The sequence below is a fragment of the Sparus aurata genome, chromosome 15 (genome assembly GCF_900880675.1).
Source record: "Sparus aurata chromosome 15, fSpaAur1.1, whole genome shotgun sequence".
Taxonomy (NCBI): domain Eukaryota; kingdom Metazoa; phylum Chordata; class Actinopteri; order Spariformes; family Sparidae; genus Sparus; species Sparus aurata.
Window position 1 is genome coordinate 21,070,788 of NC_044201.1, and position 18,515 is coordinate 21,089,302.

Consider the following 18,515-nt stretch of genomic DNA (forward strand, 5'->3'; position numbering starts at 1 on the left):
AGTACATTTTTCACAAAGATTTTATTAATCCAGATTTACAAATGTGACAATTTACTGCCTTTCCTTTCAAAGACTCTGTTTTATCATGTTCTTTCTATTTTGAGGTTCGGACGGATTGTTTCACAAAATCAGCCCTGTGGATGTGTCACTTTGTGCTGTGTGTCATTGTAGCAGCATCTCAAATTTTCCAGAATTATTACATTCAGTCAATTTTTAAATTTATTCATACAGTCCATTCATTAATTAGATTGAGACATATTTATCGGTGGTTGTAGTAGTGGTTTTTAAAAAAGCCCAACCCTTAACCAGCGACAACCCTCAAATCTTTCTTCTCATGAACGCATTAAACATAATCATCTAATTATTAGGTAGTAAAACAGTCACAGAGCACGTGTTTCTGCCCTGAGTTATTATATTTAGATTGTTTTACAGGAATTACATCTTCGGTGCAAGACTTTTATTTGCAACAGTGTTGAACCTCAGTCTGTCAGTACCTCAAATTTACATGGTCAAAAATATAAACAACAGTGGAGAAATACATTAAATATGTATGTAGTTCTTTCTCTTTAACTATAGTTTTCCCTGCGCCGCCATCTTGTGGATACTGTCGGTACTGCATCACCTCTCTGTGTCTCTCATGGCTCTCCTTCTCCACCTTTCCTCTCTCACTCCGCCCACTCACAAATCTACCTGTTGTAATCCTAAAAACCTTAAAAAAGAATATTAATAAAGTCTTAGTCGACTGTCATTAATCCCGGCTGTGTTGTCGGGATCCACGTGAGCCAGGCAGCCAGAACAGTTGCGGTTTGTTGGGTGTAATATGACACAGTGAACGGGGACGGGCTTGATCCAGCTTTTACAGCCAGGCAAGCCCAGCCCTTCAGGTCCCGGAACAGGTTACATTTCACACTCGGGTGGGGTGTGTGGGTTTGTTTAGTTGTATCTGGAATCCGCACCACACCCTGTGACTCTGCCTTTTGCGCAAAGACGCACAGGAAGCCAGTATATATAACCGGACCGGACTGCACCGCGCGGCACCAACCAGCTCGTCCCTGCTCTCCACCGCTGCTCCGCGCGTCAACACACACTCAAATCGTCGGTCATGTTTCGCTGTGGGATCGCCTACCCCCGCTGCAGGTGGATCGTGCCCCTGCTGCTGCTCTTCGCCATTATCTTTGACATTATCGCCATCGCCGCCGAGTCGGGATGGGTCGAGGACGAGGACGCCAAGTCTCACTACGCCAATATGTGGAACCAGTACCGGGGGAGGAACGATGTGTGGGACGAGAAGTCGCTCATGGAGTACTGTAAGTGTCGGGTTTCCATTCTACTTCACATGAGACCCAGTAGGACAAACAAATGGGGTTAAAATGGAGACAGCGCAAGCCAAGAACATGAGCTGATTCAGCCTCCGTGTCGCTGGGCTGTAGAATTCAACATGCATGTATTATAAGTTGAAGGACTCGACCTCTGACAACTGAAAAAGTCCAGGCTGAGGGGAGGAGGGGGGCCTACAACACCCACTGAACTTTGGTCCTCACTATCTTTTTTTTTACTATGTCCAGTCTGGGCAGATACCAGACAGAGGAGAGAGGTTTCATGCAGGTGCCTTAAAAAAGCCTCTCCTCCAAGTCAACTTTAAATTTTTCCACAAAGGGAAAAATTAAATGGGCTTTATAGGTGCACAACATCAGTGTCAACAAGGGAAAATGTGGAAGAAACCTTTAAAAATTCAAAGAGAGAGATCCACTCCTTTTATAGTCTACTGTGTACAAAAGGTGGGAAAAAAAGACATCAAGAAAGGAAAATAAAGTAAAAGAAAATGCAAATTTATGGGATTATAATTAAAAGAGATAAGGGCTGCTGTTATTATTGATTAATATGCCATTTTTTTCTTTTTTTTTAAAAAATGCCTTTATTTTTATGTGGCCGTAAAAGATCACGAAACAACTGACGGAGAGAAACTCCTCCTTATGTAACTTACTGTGCAACAAAAAGACAAAGGAAAGACACAAAGATCGGAAAATCAGCTGAAAATGTAATTTTATAGGAGTGTTTTTTAAGTTACGTTCCTTTAATTTGACACCTCAATTGATTTTCCTTAAACAATTACTACGGGCTGCTGTTTGTTATTGATTAATCTGCCAGTTATCTTTCTCCAGTAATCGCTAGAAAATGCCCAGGTGCTGTCTTCAGATTGTTTCATTTGTCTGACCAAAAAAGAAAAAAGACAGTTGAAGGAGAGAAGCTGCCTCCTTGTGTAACCTGCTGTGTGTAAAAGGTGGGAAAAGACAAAAACAAATGGAAATTGAGCTCAAATATGTCAGTTAATAGGATTCTTCCCCTTTGGTTCGACCTGTAAGAAGTCCTTTGTGTAACAGGTTGTGTAGCAGCTCTGTAACCTGTTGCTTCCTCTACAACCTGGAGCACGTTTTCTTTCTTCTGTCCCACATTTAATATGAGCTGCAGGCCGGTGTCCTGTCAGATATATTCAATAACACTGTCACTGGATAAAATCTTATGAAACAGACGGAGCTCCATTCACACAGGACGTCTCTCTGCAGCTACGTTGAGGTGTTTTATTTTTAAACACCACTGACAATAACAAAAAAAAAGGACTCAAAACAAGTCATTACGCTTTAAGATAACTTACAAAACTGGCCACGGATTGTAGTTTTTGTTTTCTAGGTTCGCTGGAGGTCAAATGTTTAGCAAGTTTCAGAACCACAAATTCACGAAGACACCTCGGGCAGGGTTTGACTTTTTCAAAAATAGTTTGTGACCGACGGGTTGTACATTCCAGAAATAAACCCAACGTGGAGCTGCCAGAGACGTGTGCAAACGTTTGAACCGTTTGTCTTTCGCTTGTCTCATCAGTGATTTTGACTTGTGTGCACTCATCTCTGCACAAAACATTCACCTGTATGAAAAGAGGCCGTGTCAGTTATTCACAGTATGGATGCTTCTGCAGAGGCTTTCATCAGATCCCCTAATGAGCCAAATCTTCATTCATATTTTACCATTGTTATTTAAAGTGTAGCTGCTAGAAACTCCGCTCTGTTTTACGTCATTATCACATCATAACATAACATCCGATCCTTAAAGCTCACTGAAGAGTCCGTGTTTAACCTCTGACGAGCTCAGGCACAAAATAATGAGATATTGTGCATCGACTAGTTAAAGAGTAACCCTCACCCTTTCATGGCTCCAGGGGAAGCTGCATTGTAAGTTGCATTGTGGGTAATTTCCCAGTCTGGGATCATTAAAGTAATTCTATCTATTTCTATCTAATGTAGGCGCCAGGATTTGAAAAGGAAGAAGAATATGTTGGAAATTAAATGGCGATATCTTCGATTACAACAGTGTTACAGGGGTTCAAATCTAGACTAATGCACTGTCTATCAAAACCAGGCGCCCACATTACCCACAATGCAACATCTCTGTGGCTATAAGTTGACAAAAACGTCTTAGTCTACTGTTATAAATCCTGGCTGTGTTGTGGGTGTAATATGACACAGTGAACGGGCCGGACTTAATCCAGCTTTTACAACCCGCCTCGACTCTGAAAACCCCCGGTCAAACTAGCCCACAGTTATTTTGTGGTGCCTGTATGTAGTAGATATTATGGTAATGTAGTGATAGAACATCATTCAAAATAAAAGCACAGACTTAAGAAGGCAATTTGGAATTTCACATGAGTTCAGATACTGAAATCAATCCGTGGAACCAGGCAGCTTTAAGGTAAATCTGAATTTGAGGGAAATATTTAAAATATTTGACAATTAAGTGGGCTTTTATTTTGAAATTCTTCATCAGAAGCTCAAGATTTTGTTTTTATTTTTATGTTGGACTAATTATTCACACAGTTGAAATGCCATGACCTCCATCTTCTACAGCTTCAATGTGATAAGAATTAGCATGGTAAAATGAATTAACTAATTAACTAATTAATCATTCAATTAATTAATCAATCAATTAACAGACTGACAGAATGAATGAATTCATTCATCAGTTTGCAAATTGTGTTCATAGGTTGGTACTTTTATTTTGAATTCTGTTCTTGGACTGCATTACCGTAATATATGTTATATACAGATACCACAAAATAACTGGGGGCTAGTTTGACCGGGGGTTTTCGGAGTGGCGCCGGGCTTGACCGCAATCTTTTACAGCCAGATAAGCCCAGCCCTCCAGGTCCCGAAACAGCTTATATTACACACTCAGGTTCAGTGTTTTGTTTTTTGTTTTTTTATATCTGGAATCCGCACCACACCCTTTGACTCTGCCTTTTGCGCAAAGACGCACAGGAAGCCAGTATATATAACCGGACCGGACTGCACCGCGCGGCACCAACCAGCTCGTCCCTGCTCTCCACCGCTGCTCCGCGCGTCAACACACACTCCGATCGTCGGTCATGTTCCGCTGTGGGATCGCCTACCCCCGCTGCAGGTGGATCGTGCCCCTGCTGCTGCTCTTCGCCATTATTTTTTACATAATCGCCATTGCCGCCGAGTCGGGATGGGTCAAGGACGAGGACACCAAGTCTCACTACGCCAATATGTGGAACCAGTACCGAAGGGTATGGAAGGGTGACAAGTGGGTTGAAATGTCACTCATGGAGTACTGTAAGTTCTGGGTTTCCATTCTACTTCACATGAGACAGAGTAAGGCAAACAAATGGGGTTAAAATGGAGACAGCACAAGCCAAAAACATGAGCTGATTCAGCCTCCGTGTCGCTGGGCTGTAGAATTCAACATGCATGTATTATAAGTTGAAGGAGTCGACCTCTGACAACTGAAAAAGTCCAGGCTGAGGGGAGGAGGGGGGCCTACAACACCCACTGAACTTCCTCACTATCTTTTTTGTTATGTCCAACCTGGGCAGATACCAGACAGAGGAGAGAGGTTTCATGCAGTTGCCTTAAAAAAGCTTCTCTTCCAAGTCAACGTTGAATTTTTCCACACTTTAAATGTGTAGAGCAAACTGTCACATTAAAGGGCCCCTGTGGAGCCAACTTCACCAAACCATCCTCAGGCCTGTGCAGACAACCAGCAGAGACGGGGAGGGTGTCATTTTACAGTTCATGTTAAAATACACTCAGATATGGCCGATAAAAACAGTGACAGGTAAAGTACTACAAATTCTTACATACACTTTAAGTGAGTAAAGGGGCTTTATAGGTGTACAACATCAGTGTTTCCAACAAGAAAAAATGTGGATGAAACCTTTAAAAGGAACAATTCAAAGAGAGATCCACTCCTTATATAGTCTACTGTGTACAGAAGGTGGGAAAAAGACATCAAGAAAGGAAAAAATGTGAATGTAAAAAATGCAAATGTAAAAAATGCAAGTTTATAGGATTACAGTAAAAAGAAACAAGGGCTGCTGTTATTAATGGTTAATCTGCCATTTTTTTTTTTTTAAATGCCCGGTTTAATCTATCAGAAACAATCGAAGGAGAGAAACTCCTCCTTATGTTACCTATTGTCCAAAAAAAAGAATGAGAAAGACATAAAGATTGAAAAATCATCTGATATATGCACATTTATAGGATTATTTTTCAGTTTTGTTCCTTTTTTTTTTGACACTTCAATTTACTCCCTCCCACGATATCTAGAGAGCGCAGCATAAAATTACCAGGGCTTTTCTCAATTAATTGCGAGAGGATGTTTGGATATGATGAAAGATCCCCAGTTTAATCTCCCGGAGCTCAAAGAGCTGTCTTCCGATTCTTCATTTAGTCTGACCATGAAATAAAGAGAAACAATTCAAGGAGAGAAACTCCTCCTCATGTAACCTGCTGTGCAACCAGAAAACAGAGAAAAGACACAACTCTATATAAGTGTTTTTTTTTGTTATGTTCCTTTAATTTGACACCTCAATTGATTTTCCTTAAACAATTACTAGGGGCTGCTGTTGTTATTGATTAATCTGCCAGTTATCTTCCTCCAAGAATCGCTAGAAAATGCCCAGGTGCTGTCTTCAGATTGTTTCATTTGTCTGACCAGAAAAGAAAAAAGACAGTTGAAGGAGAGAAGCCGCCTCCTCGTGTAACCTGCTGTGTGTAAAAGGTGGGACAAGACAAAAACAAATGGAAATTGAGCTCAAATATGTCAGTTAATAGGATTTTTCCCCTTTAGTTCGACCTGTAAGAAGTCCTTTGTGTAACAGGTTGTGTAGCAGCTCTGTAACCTGTTGCTTCCTCTACAACCTGGAGCACGTTTTCTTTCTTCTGTCCGACATTTAATATGAGCTGCAGGCCGGTGTCCTGTCAGATATATTCAATAACACTGTCACTGGATAAAATCTTATGAAACAGACGGAGCTCCATTCACACAGGAAGTCTCTCTGCAGCTACGTTGAGGTGTTTTATTTGAAATAATAATACATAAAAAAAAAAGATCTTTCTGGATATATAAGTGAGTCATTGAGCTTTAAGATAACTTACAAAACTGGCCACCGATTGTAGTTGTTTTTGTTTTGTAGGTTTGCTGGAGGTCAAATGTATAGCGAGTTTCAGAACCACAAATCCACAAAAACACCTCGGGCAGAGTTTGACTTTTTCAAAAATAGTTTGTGACCGACAGTTTGTACATTCCAGAAAAAAAAACAAAACCCAACGCAGAGCAGATTTCAGCATAGCTGTCAAGACCGGTTATCACAAATAAGGCTATTTATAGACAAACTGTTAATGAGTTTTTCCCTCAGCGCAGAGGTCCAAGCAAAGTCGCTCAAACTCACACCGACACGCTCGCTCTGAAACATACCGTGACCAGAACAGAGATCTGTCCTCACTCACCCTCCTTCTCAGGTTCTATATTGTTATTCCACCCACAGTCACCAACAAAGACGGCACTGTTTGTCATCCTTATCAGACTCGGAGTGAAGTTTATGCTCACTGAAGAGTCCGTGTTTAACCTCTGACGAGCTCAGGCACAAAAATAATGAGATATTGTGCATCGATTAGTTAAAGAGTAACCCTCACCCTTTCATGGCTCCAGAGGAAGCGGCATTGTAAGTTGCATTGTGGGTAATGTAGGCGCCAGGTTTTGAAAAGGAAGTAGAATATGTTGGAAGAAAAACGGCGATATCTTCGGTTTCAACAGTGTTACAGGGGGTGCAAAACTAAACTAATGGACTGTCTATCAAAACCTGGCGCCCACATTACCCACAATGCAACCTAGCCACAGAGTGACATCACTAGAGTCCATGCAGCTTCACAAAAGGCTTCATACTACTTTTTGCACACATGCAGTAGGACTCCCCAAGACCTGTAAACACACTGGAATGTGTAAAGTTGGTGGATTTACCCTTTAAATTGAGGGATTGGTCGATTAAAAGCTAAATTATTTTAACAATCAATTAATCTGTCAAGTCATTTTTCAAACAAAACTGACTTAAAATTGATGGTTCCAGGTTCTCAACAGTGAGGATTTGCTGCTTTTCTTCATTTTACATGATAACAAATTGAATTTTTTGAGGTCTTGGACTGTTGATCAAACAAAACAAGACATTTAGGATGTTGTAATGTAACTTACACTGTTATCTGCTTTCTTATAGACAGAAGGATAAATCAAGTTGTTTTTAGCCTTTATTTAAGGACATCTAGCCGAGACATAAAACAAGCTTAAAACAAATACAGTGAAGACAGACATCAAATAGCTGAGTTATAGAATATCAAAACATTCATCAGCTCTCAAAACGTCTACAGCCAGACGTGCTGTCTTCCACTGAAAACACATTCAGTGAGAACAGCTCCCTAAGATACAGATTCCGAGCAAAGAGGGGTCAGTGTACTTTAAAAAAATAACAGAGATTCGTCAATTTAAAAAAAACTGAAAATATCATTAGTCGCCGACCTTGAGCAATGTCCACTAAATGTGTAAAACATCACTTCTCAGTAATAACTGCACAAAATCCTCTTCAGTCTGACTCAGGCCTGCTTCTCTAGGTGTTAAATCCGTGCTTCATTGTGTGCCTGTGTTCCTGTTCACTAGCTAATGTTTAAACAACGATGGGAACTTGCCAAAAAATTGTATCGGATTAAGTCCAGACCTTCACTTTTTTCCTCTCCGTGCTGGCTCAGTGACAGCAGCAGCAAGCAGAGAGAATCTGTACAGACACGACGAGCACAAACTAAAGAAGCGAAACACGCTCTCAGTCACGCATCTAGTGCAGGTTTTTCCAGGTGTTTGTCCGCTCTCATTTGAAGTTTTAGGTTTTGTCTGAACTGCTGCTACTGTTTTGGCCGAGCCGCCTTCAAACAAAAGACGACCACAGCTGCCAGAAGACTACTGGCTGGATCTAGGATGCATTTTTTTACCCCGAGCTTCGTCTCAGCATTCTTGGCCTCAGCCAACTGAAAACTGAGGGAAACAAACACGACCAGCGCAGATGATGTGCGCAGATGCAGTCGGGACATATTTGAATATTGGCATCACACCAAGCAGTCACCCTCATGGCGGTGATGGCATTTAGGCCGCTCCCTGTATACAAAGGAGTTCTCTGGAAGTTCAGCTTTCCCGTCGACTACAAAATAAAAACATGTTTGAGTACGTCGCTGGCAAAATGCGTGAATCATTGCACATAGGTAGGGCGATATAATGATGAGTCTCTTCAGACAATAACATTTTTTGGCAGTAGCAGTTAATAAAAAGGAACGTTTAATGGTAACACTTGATTTTTATGTGATTTATGCATCAAAATGATAAAATGCTTTGATTTAAATTAGCCAAAAAACAGACATTCTAGTCTTTGGATTGTATACCTTAATAGCTTTTCAGTCGATTTTTCTGCAATATATTTAGTGGGCTGCTGCTATTATTGATTAATCTTCCAGTAATTTCTTTTCAATTAATCACAAGAAAATATTAGAAAATCGAAAATAAATATGCTGGTTTAATCTCCTAGACCTCAAAGTTCTGTCTTCAGATTCTTTATTTCATCCAGACATCAATTGAAAAACCCAAAGATCTTTTGTTAACCATCTTTTTATGACAAGTTAAAGGCATTTTTAAACCCCAGACTTAAATCAGTGGCACTGTGCTCCCGGAACCGAGAGCTGCTGGCGGGGCAGGTGTCCCCGTTAAAATCTTTTCAAGGCAAACACGGGGTGCCAAGTTGATCTCTGCTCGCCCGCATGAAAGCCTTTCCCTAAGAGGGTTTGACGAATATTATCCTCGACAAACACACAAGCAAGAGGAGACAACGATATCAAACTGTTGTACATTTCTAGCATAATATCTGAGGGAAACGGTGAGGGAGGCAGAGGTGAAACTTAAGGAAACCGTGTCAGTGTTGGAACGGCCGAATAAAGAGAACAATGGTTAAAAGGAATTTTTAAGTCTGGAGAGTTTTAGTCAGCTTCCTTCCTTCTTTTGTTTCGCTCGTGAATGTGAAGTGTACAAAAGTGATCCGTCGGCTCACACGTCCACATTCAGGTCGCGGGCAGCTCCAACATCCATCGCCATAGCTCCATCGACACGCTTTACCGAATTAAAAATGTCTCTCATTAAATTCACCACGACCCAGCCGATGAGTTATTGCTGTGTCCCGAAGCCACAGAATGCGGGAATGCCAAGCTAATTATGTTCAGCATTTTGTTTTCATTTTCTCGCTCCTCTTGAAACAGCTGCCTCGCGCTGTAAACAGAAATAATTCATCTGAATCTTCAGTGAGGCGGCTTCATATTCATAATTATATATATTTATTGGTGCCTTTTTTTGTGTTGTACTGCTGTGGGCTGGAGGCAACAACATTAAGGTTTTTTTTATGTACGAAAGCGCACACAAAAATGGCAATAAATTGAATCTTTGTTTTCAGCTTTAGCATAACTATAATGCAGCAGTCGTGTTTTCTGGGAGAGTCTGCCAGAATGACTGAGATCGATCATGTGCTACACTGTAAAATCTGCAAACAAGTCAGGGAACCAATTAAAAGTGTAAATAGTGCAAACCCATTTGTTAAAACTTTTCAGCAACAAACTTTTGATAGTCTCCTTAACTTGTTTATTCTGATTCTAATTCTAATTTCCTGACTTTTTTTAAAGTTAAGACGAAGTCTTTTGATATTTACACTGTATTATTTTGAAATTTTCTTAAAGCTCCTACAAGGAAAATACATTTGTTGTTGATTCTGATGGTCGCTGTGGACAAAAGCGAAGCAGAAGCCGCGTTTTTGACAGTGCCAGCATTATTTGACGGTGTTCACTTCCACTCATTCTTCTTTGCGTCTTGAGCTGCGGTCGGATTTACAAGCTCACAATGCTCAGGATGAGTCTGATTTCATGGATCTTCGTCCTGACATGTTAAAGTTAAAGACGCCACCGCGAGGAACATTGAACCAGTCGAACTAGTCTGGTGTGCGTCGGTGTGTGCATGATGATAGATTTACCTCAGGCTGAGGACGGGTAGGGCTTCACCTGAACACAAACACGCAGGTATGAATAATTTAGGGTGTTGTCCGATCCAGTTCCAGAGAATTAGGCGTGACAGTGTGCTCCACACAAGGTGGACCTCTGCATGAGTGTTTGTTTGTTTATTGTCATTATTTAAATCATAAAAGGGCACGTGAAACATGCTCAGAGCACGCTACAGACAGCAGCACCTTCCCCACTCAGACGCATTTCATCTCGTCTCGTAAGGTCATAAAGATCCCTGGCACAGACGTCGACAACCACGCGCTGATGGGAGCTGCTTGTTTCAGACTCTATCTGCGCTACGTGTTCCCTGTAATTACAGACGCCATGTCTGCAGAGGTCAGAGAGAGAGATAAGGAGAGAGAAAGTGTTGTCGAGGGTGTGACAGCCTCTCTCTCTCTCTCGCTCTCTCTTGCTCTCCATATCACGTTGAACCTCACTAACCTTGAGCAATGTGCTGTCCTGAGTTCGCGCTGCTGGCGGTGAGAGAAAGAGAGAGCTGCAACAGTGACGCGAGCCACATTGCAGAACACTGACTCATTTATTTCCAGACAACAAGCTAAAACAGCCAGATGATAATTCCTTTTTAAGCCGATGTTATAATTGCATCATGCATGAATTACGTTTCGACAAGCAGTCGCCGCTTTAATTTCTGTGCCTCTTCACAAGGATGTATGTTTGGTTCGGTGGTGGCTGTGGAGGGCATGATGAAATAAAAAAAAAATGTTGGCAACTAACTATTCATTTGTTAATTTACGTTTAGCAGACGCTTTTGTCCGAAGCGACTCATACATACATTTATACAAAGATGGCGGTGGCTGCCGTGCAAGGTGCCGACCAGCGCATTTGCAGTTTCGGAGATCAGTATCTTGCCCAGGGACACTTCGCCATGCAGACAAGGGGAATCAGGGGAATCTTCTATCGATGAGTTTCACCTGTGATTAAGAAAAAGATGATGAATGACGATGATGAATTAAGGAGACTGAAAATATTCACTTCAGATCTTCTCTCATCTGGATAAACATGGCAGGACAGTCGGAGAACAGTGTTCCCAAAAATAAAATATATAACAAATGTAAAGAACTGTTGTAACTTTTCCCGTTGTCATGTGTATCTCTGACTAATTTGTATGTTCGTTTGTGTCTGACTCCAGCTTGGGCCCAGGCAGTGGCTGCTCTGATGATCATCGGCCTCCTCATCCTCATCATCGCCTTCATCATCTCCTGCGTGGCTCTGTGCTGCACGCTCAACATCACCCTGCTGCCCTTTATCGGAGTACTGCTGATCATCGTCGGTAAGACACGATCGCGAACGCTCACACAAGCGTACAAACCTTAAAATGTGACCTGTGAATGAATTAGAACTGTTCGAAGCGGAGTCAGCACCATCTCTACGCTCTGCTCCTCTGAAGGCTAGAACTGAAAGCAGAACAAGAACAAGTGAAGCGCGTCATCCCAAAATCACCCTGTTTCTGTAGTCCTTCACAGAAACTGTGATGGAACCGTAACAGACGACGATCAACACTCGGCCGTAAATGAGATTCAGTGATAACGAACATTACAGGCTCAGTCAGGGCGAAAATGTTCAGTCCTCAGAGAACATGTTTATTCTTGCATGTGGAGTGTTTGGTACTTTAACTGCAGTTTGAGGGAAAAAGCCTCAGAGCAATATTTGGTTGGATTAAAGGAACTCTTCACACCAATCACACACACACACACACACACACACACACACACGCATATCTGCTCACTTAACTCTGTGGTGGTATTAAGCTCTGTTTTTTTTAAGATTAAGATTTTAGCCCTCACTTTTATCTGAAGAAAGTGTCCTTTCACAGGAACTGTGTTGATTACATTGTAATTGTACTGTGGAGTTGGCAGGAATCTCAAAACTTTATCTCCATAAAACCAAAACTATTGTCTGGATTTTATCCCACCGGTGGAAAGTCTTGCTGCGTATCGTGTTTTGCTTTACTGGTAGTGATGCTGACACTACTTGAGTACAAAACATGTTTCCCTTTTCTTTTTACGAGACCTTAATCATTGAACAGAAGAAGCCAAAGTTCTTACCTGCTGGCAAAGGGAAAGGAGTCAGTTGGTTGTTTTTAGTGGCTTACCAGCATTTTAAAAACTTGTATCTTCGGTGTATAAAGTTACTTTTTCTCAAACGTTTTACCTTCTGTACCACCCCACAAAATATTAGCTCCCCCAATACCATATCAGCCATATTGACATCTATCTCCTGACTGTTTCTGTTCCCCTTCTGCCACGTACATTTCCTGTTAGTTCCCATTTTTAATCCCATTTGTTGTGTTTTTGAGCCTTTTATTTCACTTCTGCTTACTATCTCGCCATCACAGACGGACACTGGTTCATAATTAGTCACGGGTGACAAACGAAAACAGATATTACACAAATATTACAGGAAAGACTACGAAATTACCTTTCAGTTCAAGTATTTAATTCGAAATTCTGTAGGATGTATGATAATTAACTTATTTCACTTATTTTCAAAAAAGACGTTTGGGATTCCAACAATAGTCTGAGAATAGTGGATATAAGTTAACTATTTCTCAGCTTCCAACAATATGTGTTGCTTCGTGTGTGTTGTGATTGTTGCACGAAAAGAATAAATTTCGATGCTAAGGCCTAATGGTCAGTGAGAATATCATGATTATTTTATTATCTTGTGATGTGCTGACCCTAAACATTTAATGTATTGCTTCAACAAGAACAAGTGTAATGTAGTTTTGTTTCTATTAAAAAAAAAAAAAAATTAGGCAGATTTTCATTAAATCTGACCAACGGTTGGTTAAAGGTCCTTTAACCTCGACTATTTTGGGCCCTGGGTTTCATCAGACTGAGGAAGGGAGTATGAGACATTGAGATCGTGCAGAGAGACAAAGGTTAACAGTGTGTGTGAGAGCAGAGGAGTATTAGACAAAACCATAAAATGTCAAGCTTTCTTTAGAAGGGAAAGATTTTACGTGGGAGTGATAAAGGGAGGAAAATCTCACAAGAGTTCTACAGAAAAACGTTGAACAGGATGATGTGTGCCGGTTTGACGCGAAAATGAGAAGTAACGACAGAGGAAGGGAATGGAGCGAGCGCAAAGTCAGACGCTCGCTTCTCGGGAAGGGGGGGGAAGGGTGAGTCCTGGGCGTGACGTTACTATGGGAACAGCCGGTTTATCTGTCTGTTTATGTGACTGACTCAACCCACAGAGAGTCTGACAACATGGGGCAGAGCCACACAAACACATAGCGTTTCACACTTCACAGGTACTGTGAGGTCTGTTTTAAAATGTGCCGGAGGGGGAGTTGAGCATAGATTGCATTTGGCTTCACGCTCAAGAAATGTGGCGCAACGTGACCCCTGTGTCAGTCAGAGTCTTGGAAGAAAGAGACAGATTCGAAAAGAGTAGTAAGATTAAAGTTGTGTTTAGTGATCCCTCTGTTTGGCTTTCCTCTCAACAGCTCAACACTTACAATCAAATGATACTCAGAACTTGTCCCTGAAAATCATCTCCTCCCTCCTTCTTATAGCTATAACGTCTTGTCTCCCCTCGTTAGACTCTCTAAGGGAGCTTATTCCCCACTTTTTGACAGTATCACGTACAGTATATTGTGTTTGTGTCAGCTTTCACTGAAGTTATTTGACCTTCACGGTGAATTAAACATTCAAAACCAAGACTCAAGGTTGTGATATCTCGCACATCCTTAAATACACATTTCAACGCTTTAGGAAAAGTTTGGGGACCTCCACAGGAATTTAAAGGAGACTTTTATGCTTTTCTTTCTGGTTCTTGTGCATCTTAAAGGTCTTGGAAGATAAAAAGTCCCACAGAAAACACTGCTCCTAAAACACCTCGTCAACAGTCTCGCCTTCGATTCCCTGACTTAATGACATCACGCTATGTCACCATGACACACATTTGCATAATTTATTATGGTAGAAGTGAAGCTAACTGGAATGTACGAACACGACAGAGCCGAACCAGCACGGTGCTGGCTCAGGTGTGTGTGAGCTGGCCAGTCAGAGCAGACTGGGAATTCAAGAAGGGGGGGCCTTAAAGAGACAAAAAACATGAACCTGAAAATGAGCATAACATGTCATTTAAAAAAAACAAGTTTGTTATGACTTAAGACATTTGACAGTTACATAAAAAATTATGTATATTTCCATGCGTTTCACTCATTTACAGTCAGATGAAGACAAAAAAGACGATCGATGGTTCAAAAATACACTGATTAGTTCTCTTGTTATACCTACATACAGTCATTTGTTTCAGTACATCTGTGCTGTTTGGCAACAATCCCTCAAACACAGATGGGCGTGGGAACCGTTTATGAACGCTACAGAATATTTGCGTGTTGGATGCATCCCCTCGGCGTGTTTTTAAATTGCTTTTCACACCGTGCTGACATGAACTGACAGCAGAGGCAGCCAGGAACACAGAAAAAATCCTAAGAGCCTATGTTATGCATTGGAGTATTTGTATTTGTGGCAAATGGGCTATTAGTGACAAACTCCTGACCTCACAGGGCAAAAAAGGCTGACGCAGACCCTGAGTAAAATTGTCAGGGTGTCTCTTGACACCAGGGACTTTCTGCTGGGAGTAAGTGTCACCCCTGACTCACCAGCTGCCCTGCCTTTTCCATGAGGGTGTAAAGAGCTGCAAAAATTTTCAATGACTATCTCAAGAAAAAGGTGCATCACACGGCTAATCAGTGTCACACCATTCAAGAGAAAAACTGTCAGGAGGCGCTGATCTGATCGCTGTCTGTGAACACTGACTCACCTCGCTCTCACGCGTTTCGATACGTTGAGATAACTCTTACACACTCATGTAAAGGTATTTCCACACCTTGCTGTTACTGTCAGTGCAATGGTGCAAAATAAATATAATTATCCACAAATGCATTAAGACTAAAGTAACAAGTCTGTTTTGAAAATGTGAGCAGTAGAGAGTACAAATATTAGTGATAAAATGTAGGGAATGAAAGCAAAAAGTTGTCAGAAAAATAGTACAGATACCTGAAAAATCTGCCTTACTAAAATAAAGAACCCTTTTCCTCCTCTCTCTCTCTCTGCAGTTATTCTCCAGGTCATTGCTCTGATCATCTACCCCTGCAAATTCAACGAGCTGATCTTTGAGGGCAACTATTACTACACCTGGGCCTACGGCTTCGGCTGGGGAGCAACCATCCTCAGCATCGGCTGCGCCATCCTCTTCTGCTGTCTGCCTCGCTACGAGGATGAGCTGACCGGCCTGGCCAAGACCAAATACCTCTACTCCTCCGCTTAAAGACAAAAACCTGCACGCCCACCTGATGACAGCCATTTCCATTCTCCACTCTGAGACGGATCCGCGTCGGCCATCAAACATGTTACCATTTCACGAAAGATCCACGATGGCTGCGTCCTCTCCACAATCCAAGAGTGGAGTTAGAAGGGGGGTCCTGCTGGATTCGGTTTGTGATCGGGAGTCTCATCTCCTTTAATGTACAGACCTCTACTTTAGACAGCATCACTAAACATTCTGCATTTGCGCGAAAACATATTCCTTATTTCATCTGTACTTTTTTATCTGTAATTCTGAATGCAAGAACACCCAAGTGCACTTAACCTGAGGGATGTAATTATGTGTAAAGGATAGCTTTAGCCTGATTAAATTTTTTTGTAGATCTCCTTAAAAAAAAACCTTGGTAGAAGAGCAATTCAGACAAAAAACATTTGCAGAAAGAATCTTCATGTGGTTTAGTCCCAGTGCATCATAATTGGCTTTTCTCAGTTCTTCAGTGTGTGTGTGTCTGGTATTCTGTGAGAAGGGACAGTAGGTTTGGACTCTGAATGTATGCTACAGTAACGTATGTGTAGTTTAACAGTCGTGTTTGCACCTTTTTTTACACGTTTTTTTTATTCTTATTTACGCATTACCAAAGGGATATAACTGTGGGAGTTTGCTGTGCTTTTCTTTGTATCTGAACACTACTAATAATACGGTTCGTGAGTGGACACAGCAGAGGCGTGATGGTTGATTGACTTTGCTTCGTCGTCATTCTAAACTGGAAACATATTGAGTTTTTTAAAATATTTTTTATCTTGAATAAGACTTTTTATAATGCTGTCTTCTACCCCAATATCACACAACCGACTTGCAGACGTTGGCGCAAGTCACGTTGGATAAAACGTAGCATGGGCAGTGTTTGTTAATTGGGAAGACGTTGGCGAGACGTTCTTTCCAACAACTTTCCAATTGACAAATACTCCCCATTCTACGTCTTTTCAACGTAGCTTCTAATCATCGGGCCGGCGTCTGAAAAATGTGTGTGTGCCATTTGGATAGAGACGGGTTGTTTTAGGATCTGTGGCTGAAATGGCAAAAAATATCAAGAAATCTGAATCATTCTTCTGTAGAAATTTTACCTTCATTACCCTCAAACAGTCCAAGCTTGTATGAGCTGCCTGGTTTTATAATGAGACCACATGTCAAAACGTTGGTTTAAAGGGAACAATAGACACTCTGTTTGTGTGTTTCAGTTATTGTTGACTCAGAGTAGAGTTCCTTAAAGAATTTTAAGATTTCTTAAAGTTTTAACCATCATTTGGCTAACCTACCCTGTTGTTTTGATGAGACACCGAGACCAAGGCATACAATCTTCTGACATACTGTGTGTGAAACCCGTGCCTTAGCTGGATTAGTGTTGTGTTTTCTCATATCCCTGAATGTCTTATCAAACTGGTCAGCCTGGTTTTACTGAAGGCACTGACTCTTAATCTCAGTCATCGCTCGCATTGCTGTTCATGCCGAGAGCAAATTCGTGCCCAAACAAGGCCAAGTCATTATGTTTTATTACGTTTGCTTCTTACGAAGAGAAAGAAGAGTCTTTCGAGTTACTCATGAAGCAAATGATTGCTTAAATACCTACAATAACGCTGTAAATTGAGTAGAAGTGAGAGGACGGATTAAGACAGATTAACGCTTGTAGAAGTTGAGGTGAAACCTGCTTTTACTTACACCCTGAGTCCGCCAGCTTTTTCAGTCATTCTTAGTCACTGTATGGGTGTATACTGTACTATAGAGGATGTCTCACTAACACTCATCCACTCCTGGAAATCACCCGGCTGTTCTTCTGCTGTAGTATGAATTGATTATTTTTGGTAGTCTGTGTATTTTTATGCAATAAAGAGTTTCTTTTTTTGAAATTGTTGTATTGCCTGACTTATTGATCACTTTGAAAATACCTCCCTAAAATAAATTAAACTGCATTTATATTTTGCAGCCTGGCTGTTCTGTGAGACCATCTATCTGTAAAAAAGCTCAGAGCAACATTCCTGCTTTCAGATTCTTTATTCGGTTCAACAATGTATATCCAAGCTAATCCTAGAATGTGTTTCAAAAGTTTCTTTATCTTAAGAGGTGGGGGATTTTTGTCAACAATTTAAGGAACACAAAAAAATGTAATAAGAAACACAGAGCAGCATCACATTATAACGTGGAAAGTTCATCATTATAACAAGATGATTTTAATGTTATGACACTAGGCAAACGTATCACATGATAACAAGAAACATTTCCTGTTATAAGAATATAATATTTATGTTGGTATAATGTGGTAACTTATTGCTATGACATAAAACATTTCACATCATGAAATGATTGTACAACGTCCTTATCTTGTTTTAATGTGCAACATTTTACAGCAACTAGAATTACTGCCTCACAGTTGTCTCCCTGTGTGTGCCAGTCAAGTTGCTGTTCCAGAGTTGTGGCGTTGAAAAACATTTATTTTTGCTGAAAATTCCGATTACACAATGAAACTTTATCACGTCAACATTTTATCCTGTTAGACACTGCTGGAAAATGTTGTTTTAAATATCATGTTTAGTTGAGAATTTGCCCTCATGTTTATGTTTGGAGAGATAGTTTGAGGAGAAGTTGAGAGGGAAGGCTTAGAAAACACAGGAGGAGTAAAGGATACGGGGGAAAAGGGGAATTTTCCAAGTTTGTTGGCAAATGTTTTATAACTCTGACTTTGCTTTGCAGTTTGCAATAAAAATTATGAAATTTCTCAAGGCCCATTGCAGAAAAACT

The 18,515-nt window shown here is 41.0% G+C and overlaps 1 protein-coding gene across 2 annotated transcripts; it reads left to right on the forward strand.

Moving 5' to 3' along the window:
- The first annotated feature begins 857 nt into the window (after positions 1-857).
- Positions 858-17,626, forward strand: perp (p53 apoptosis effector related to pmp22). 2 transcript variants are annotated; one of them, XM_030442136.1, is made up of 3 exons: positions 858-1,307; positions 11,572-11,712; positions 15,514-17,626. In XM_030442136.1, the coding sequence occupies exons 1-3, from the start codon at positions 1,103-1,105 to the stop codon at positions 15,723-15,725; spliced, it is 558 nt and encodes a 185-aa protein (XP_030297996.1). In that variant the 5' UTR covers positions 858-1,102; the 3' UTR covers positions 15,726-17,626. The 2 variants fall into 2 exon arrangements, with proteins under 2 accessions (XP_030297996.1, XP_030297995.1); XM_030442135.1 differs by lacking the exon at positions 858-1,307 and adding an exon at positions 4,143-4,625.
- Positions 17,627-18,515: the final 889 nt, after the last annotated feature.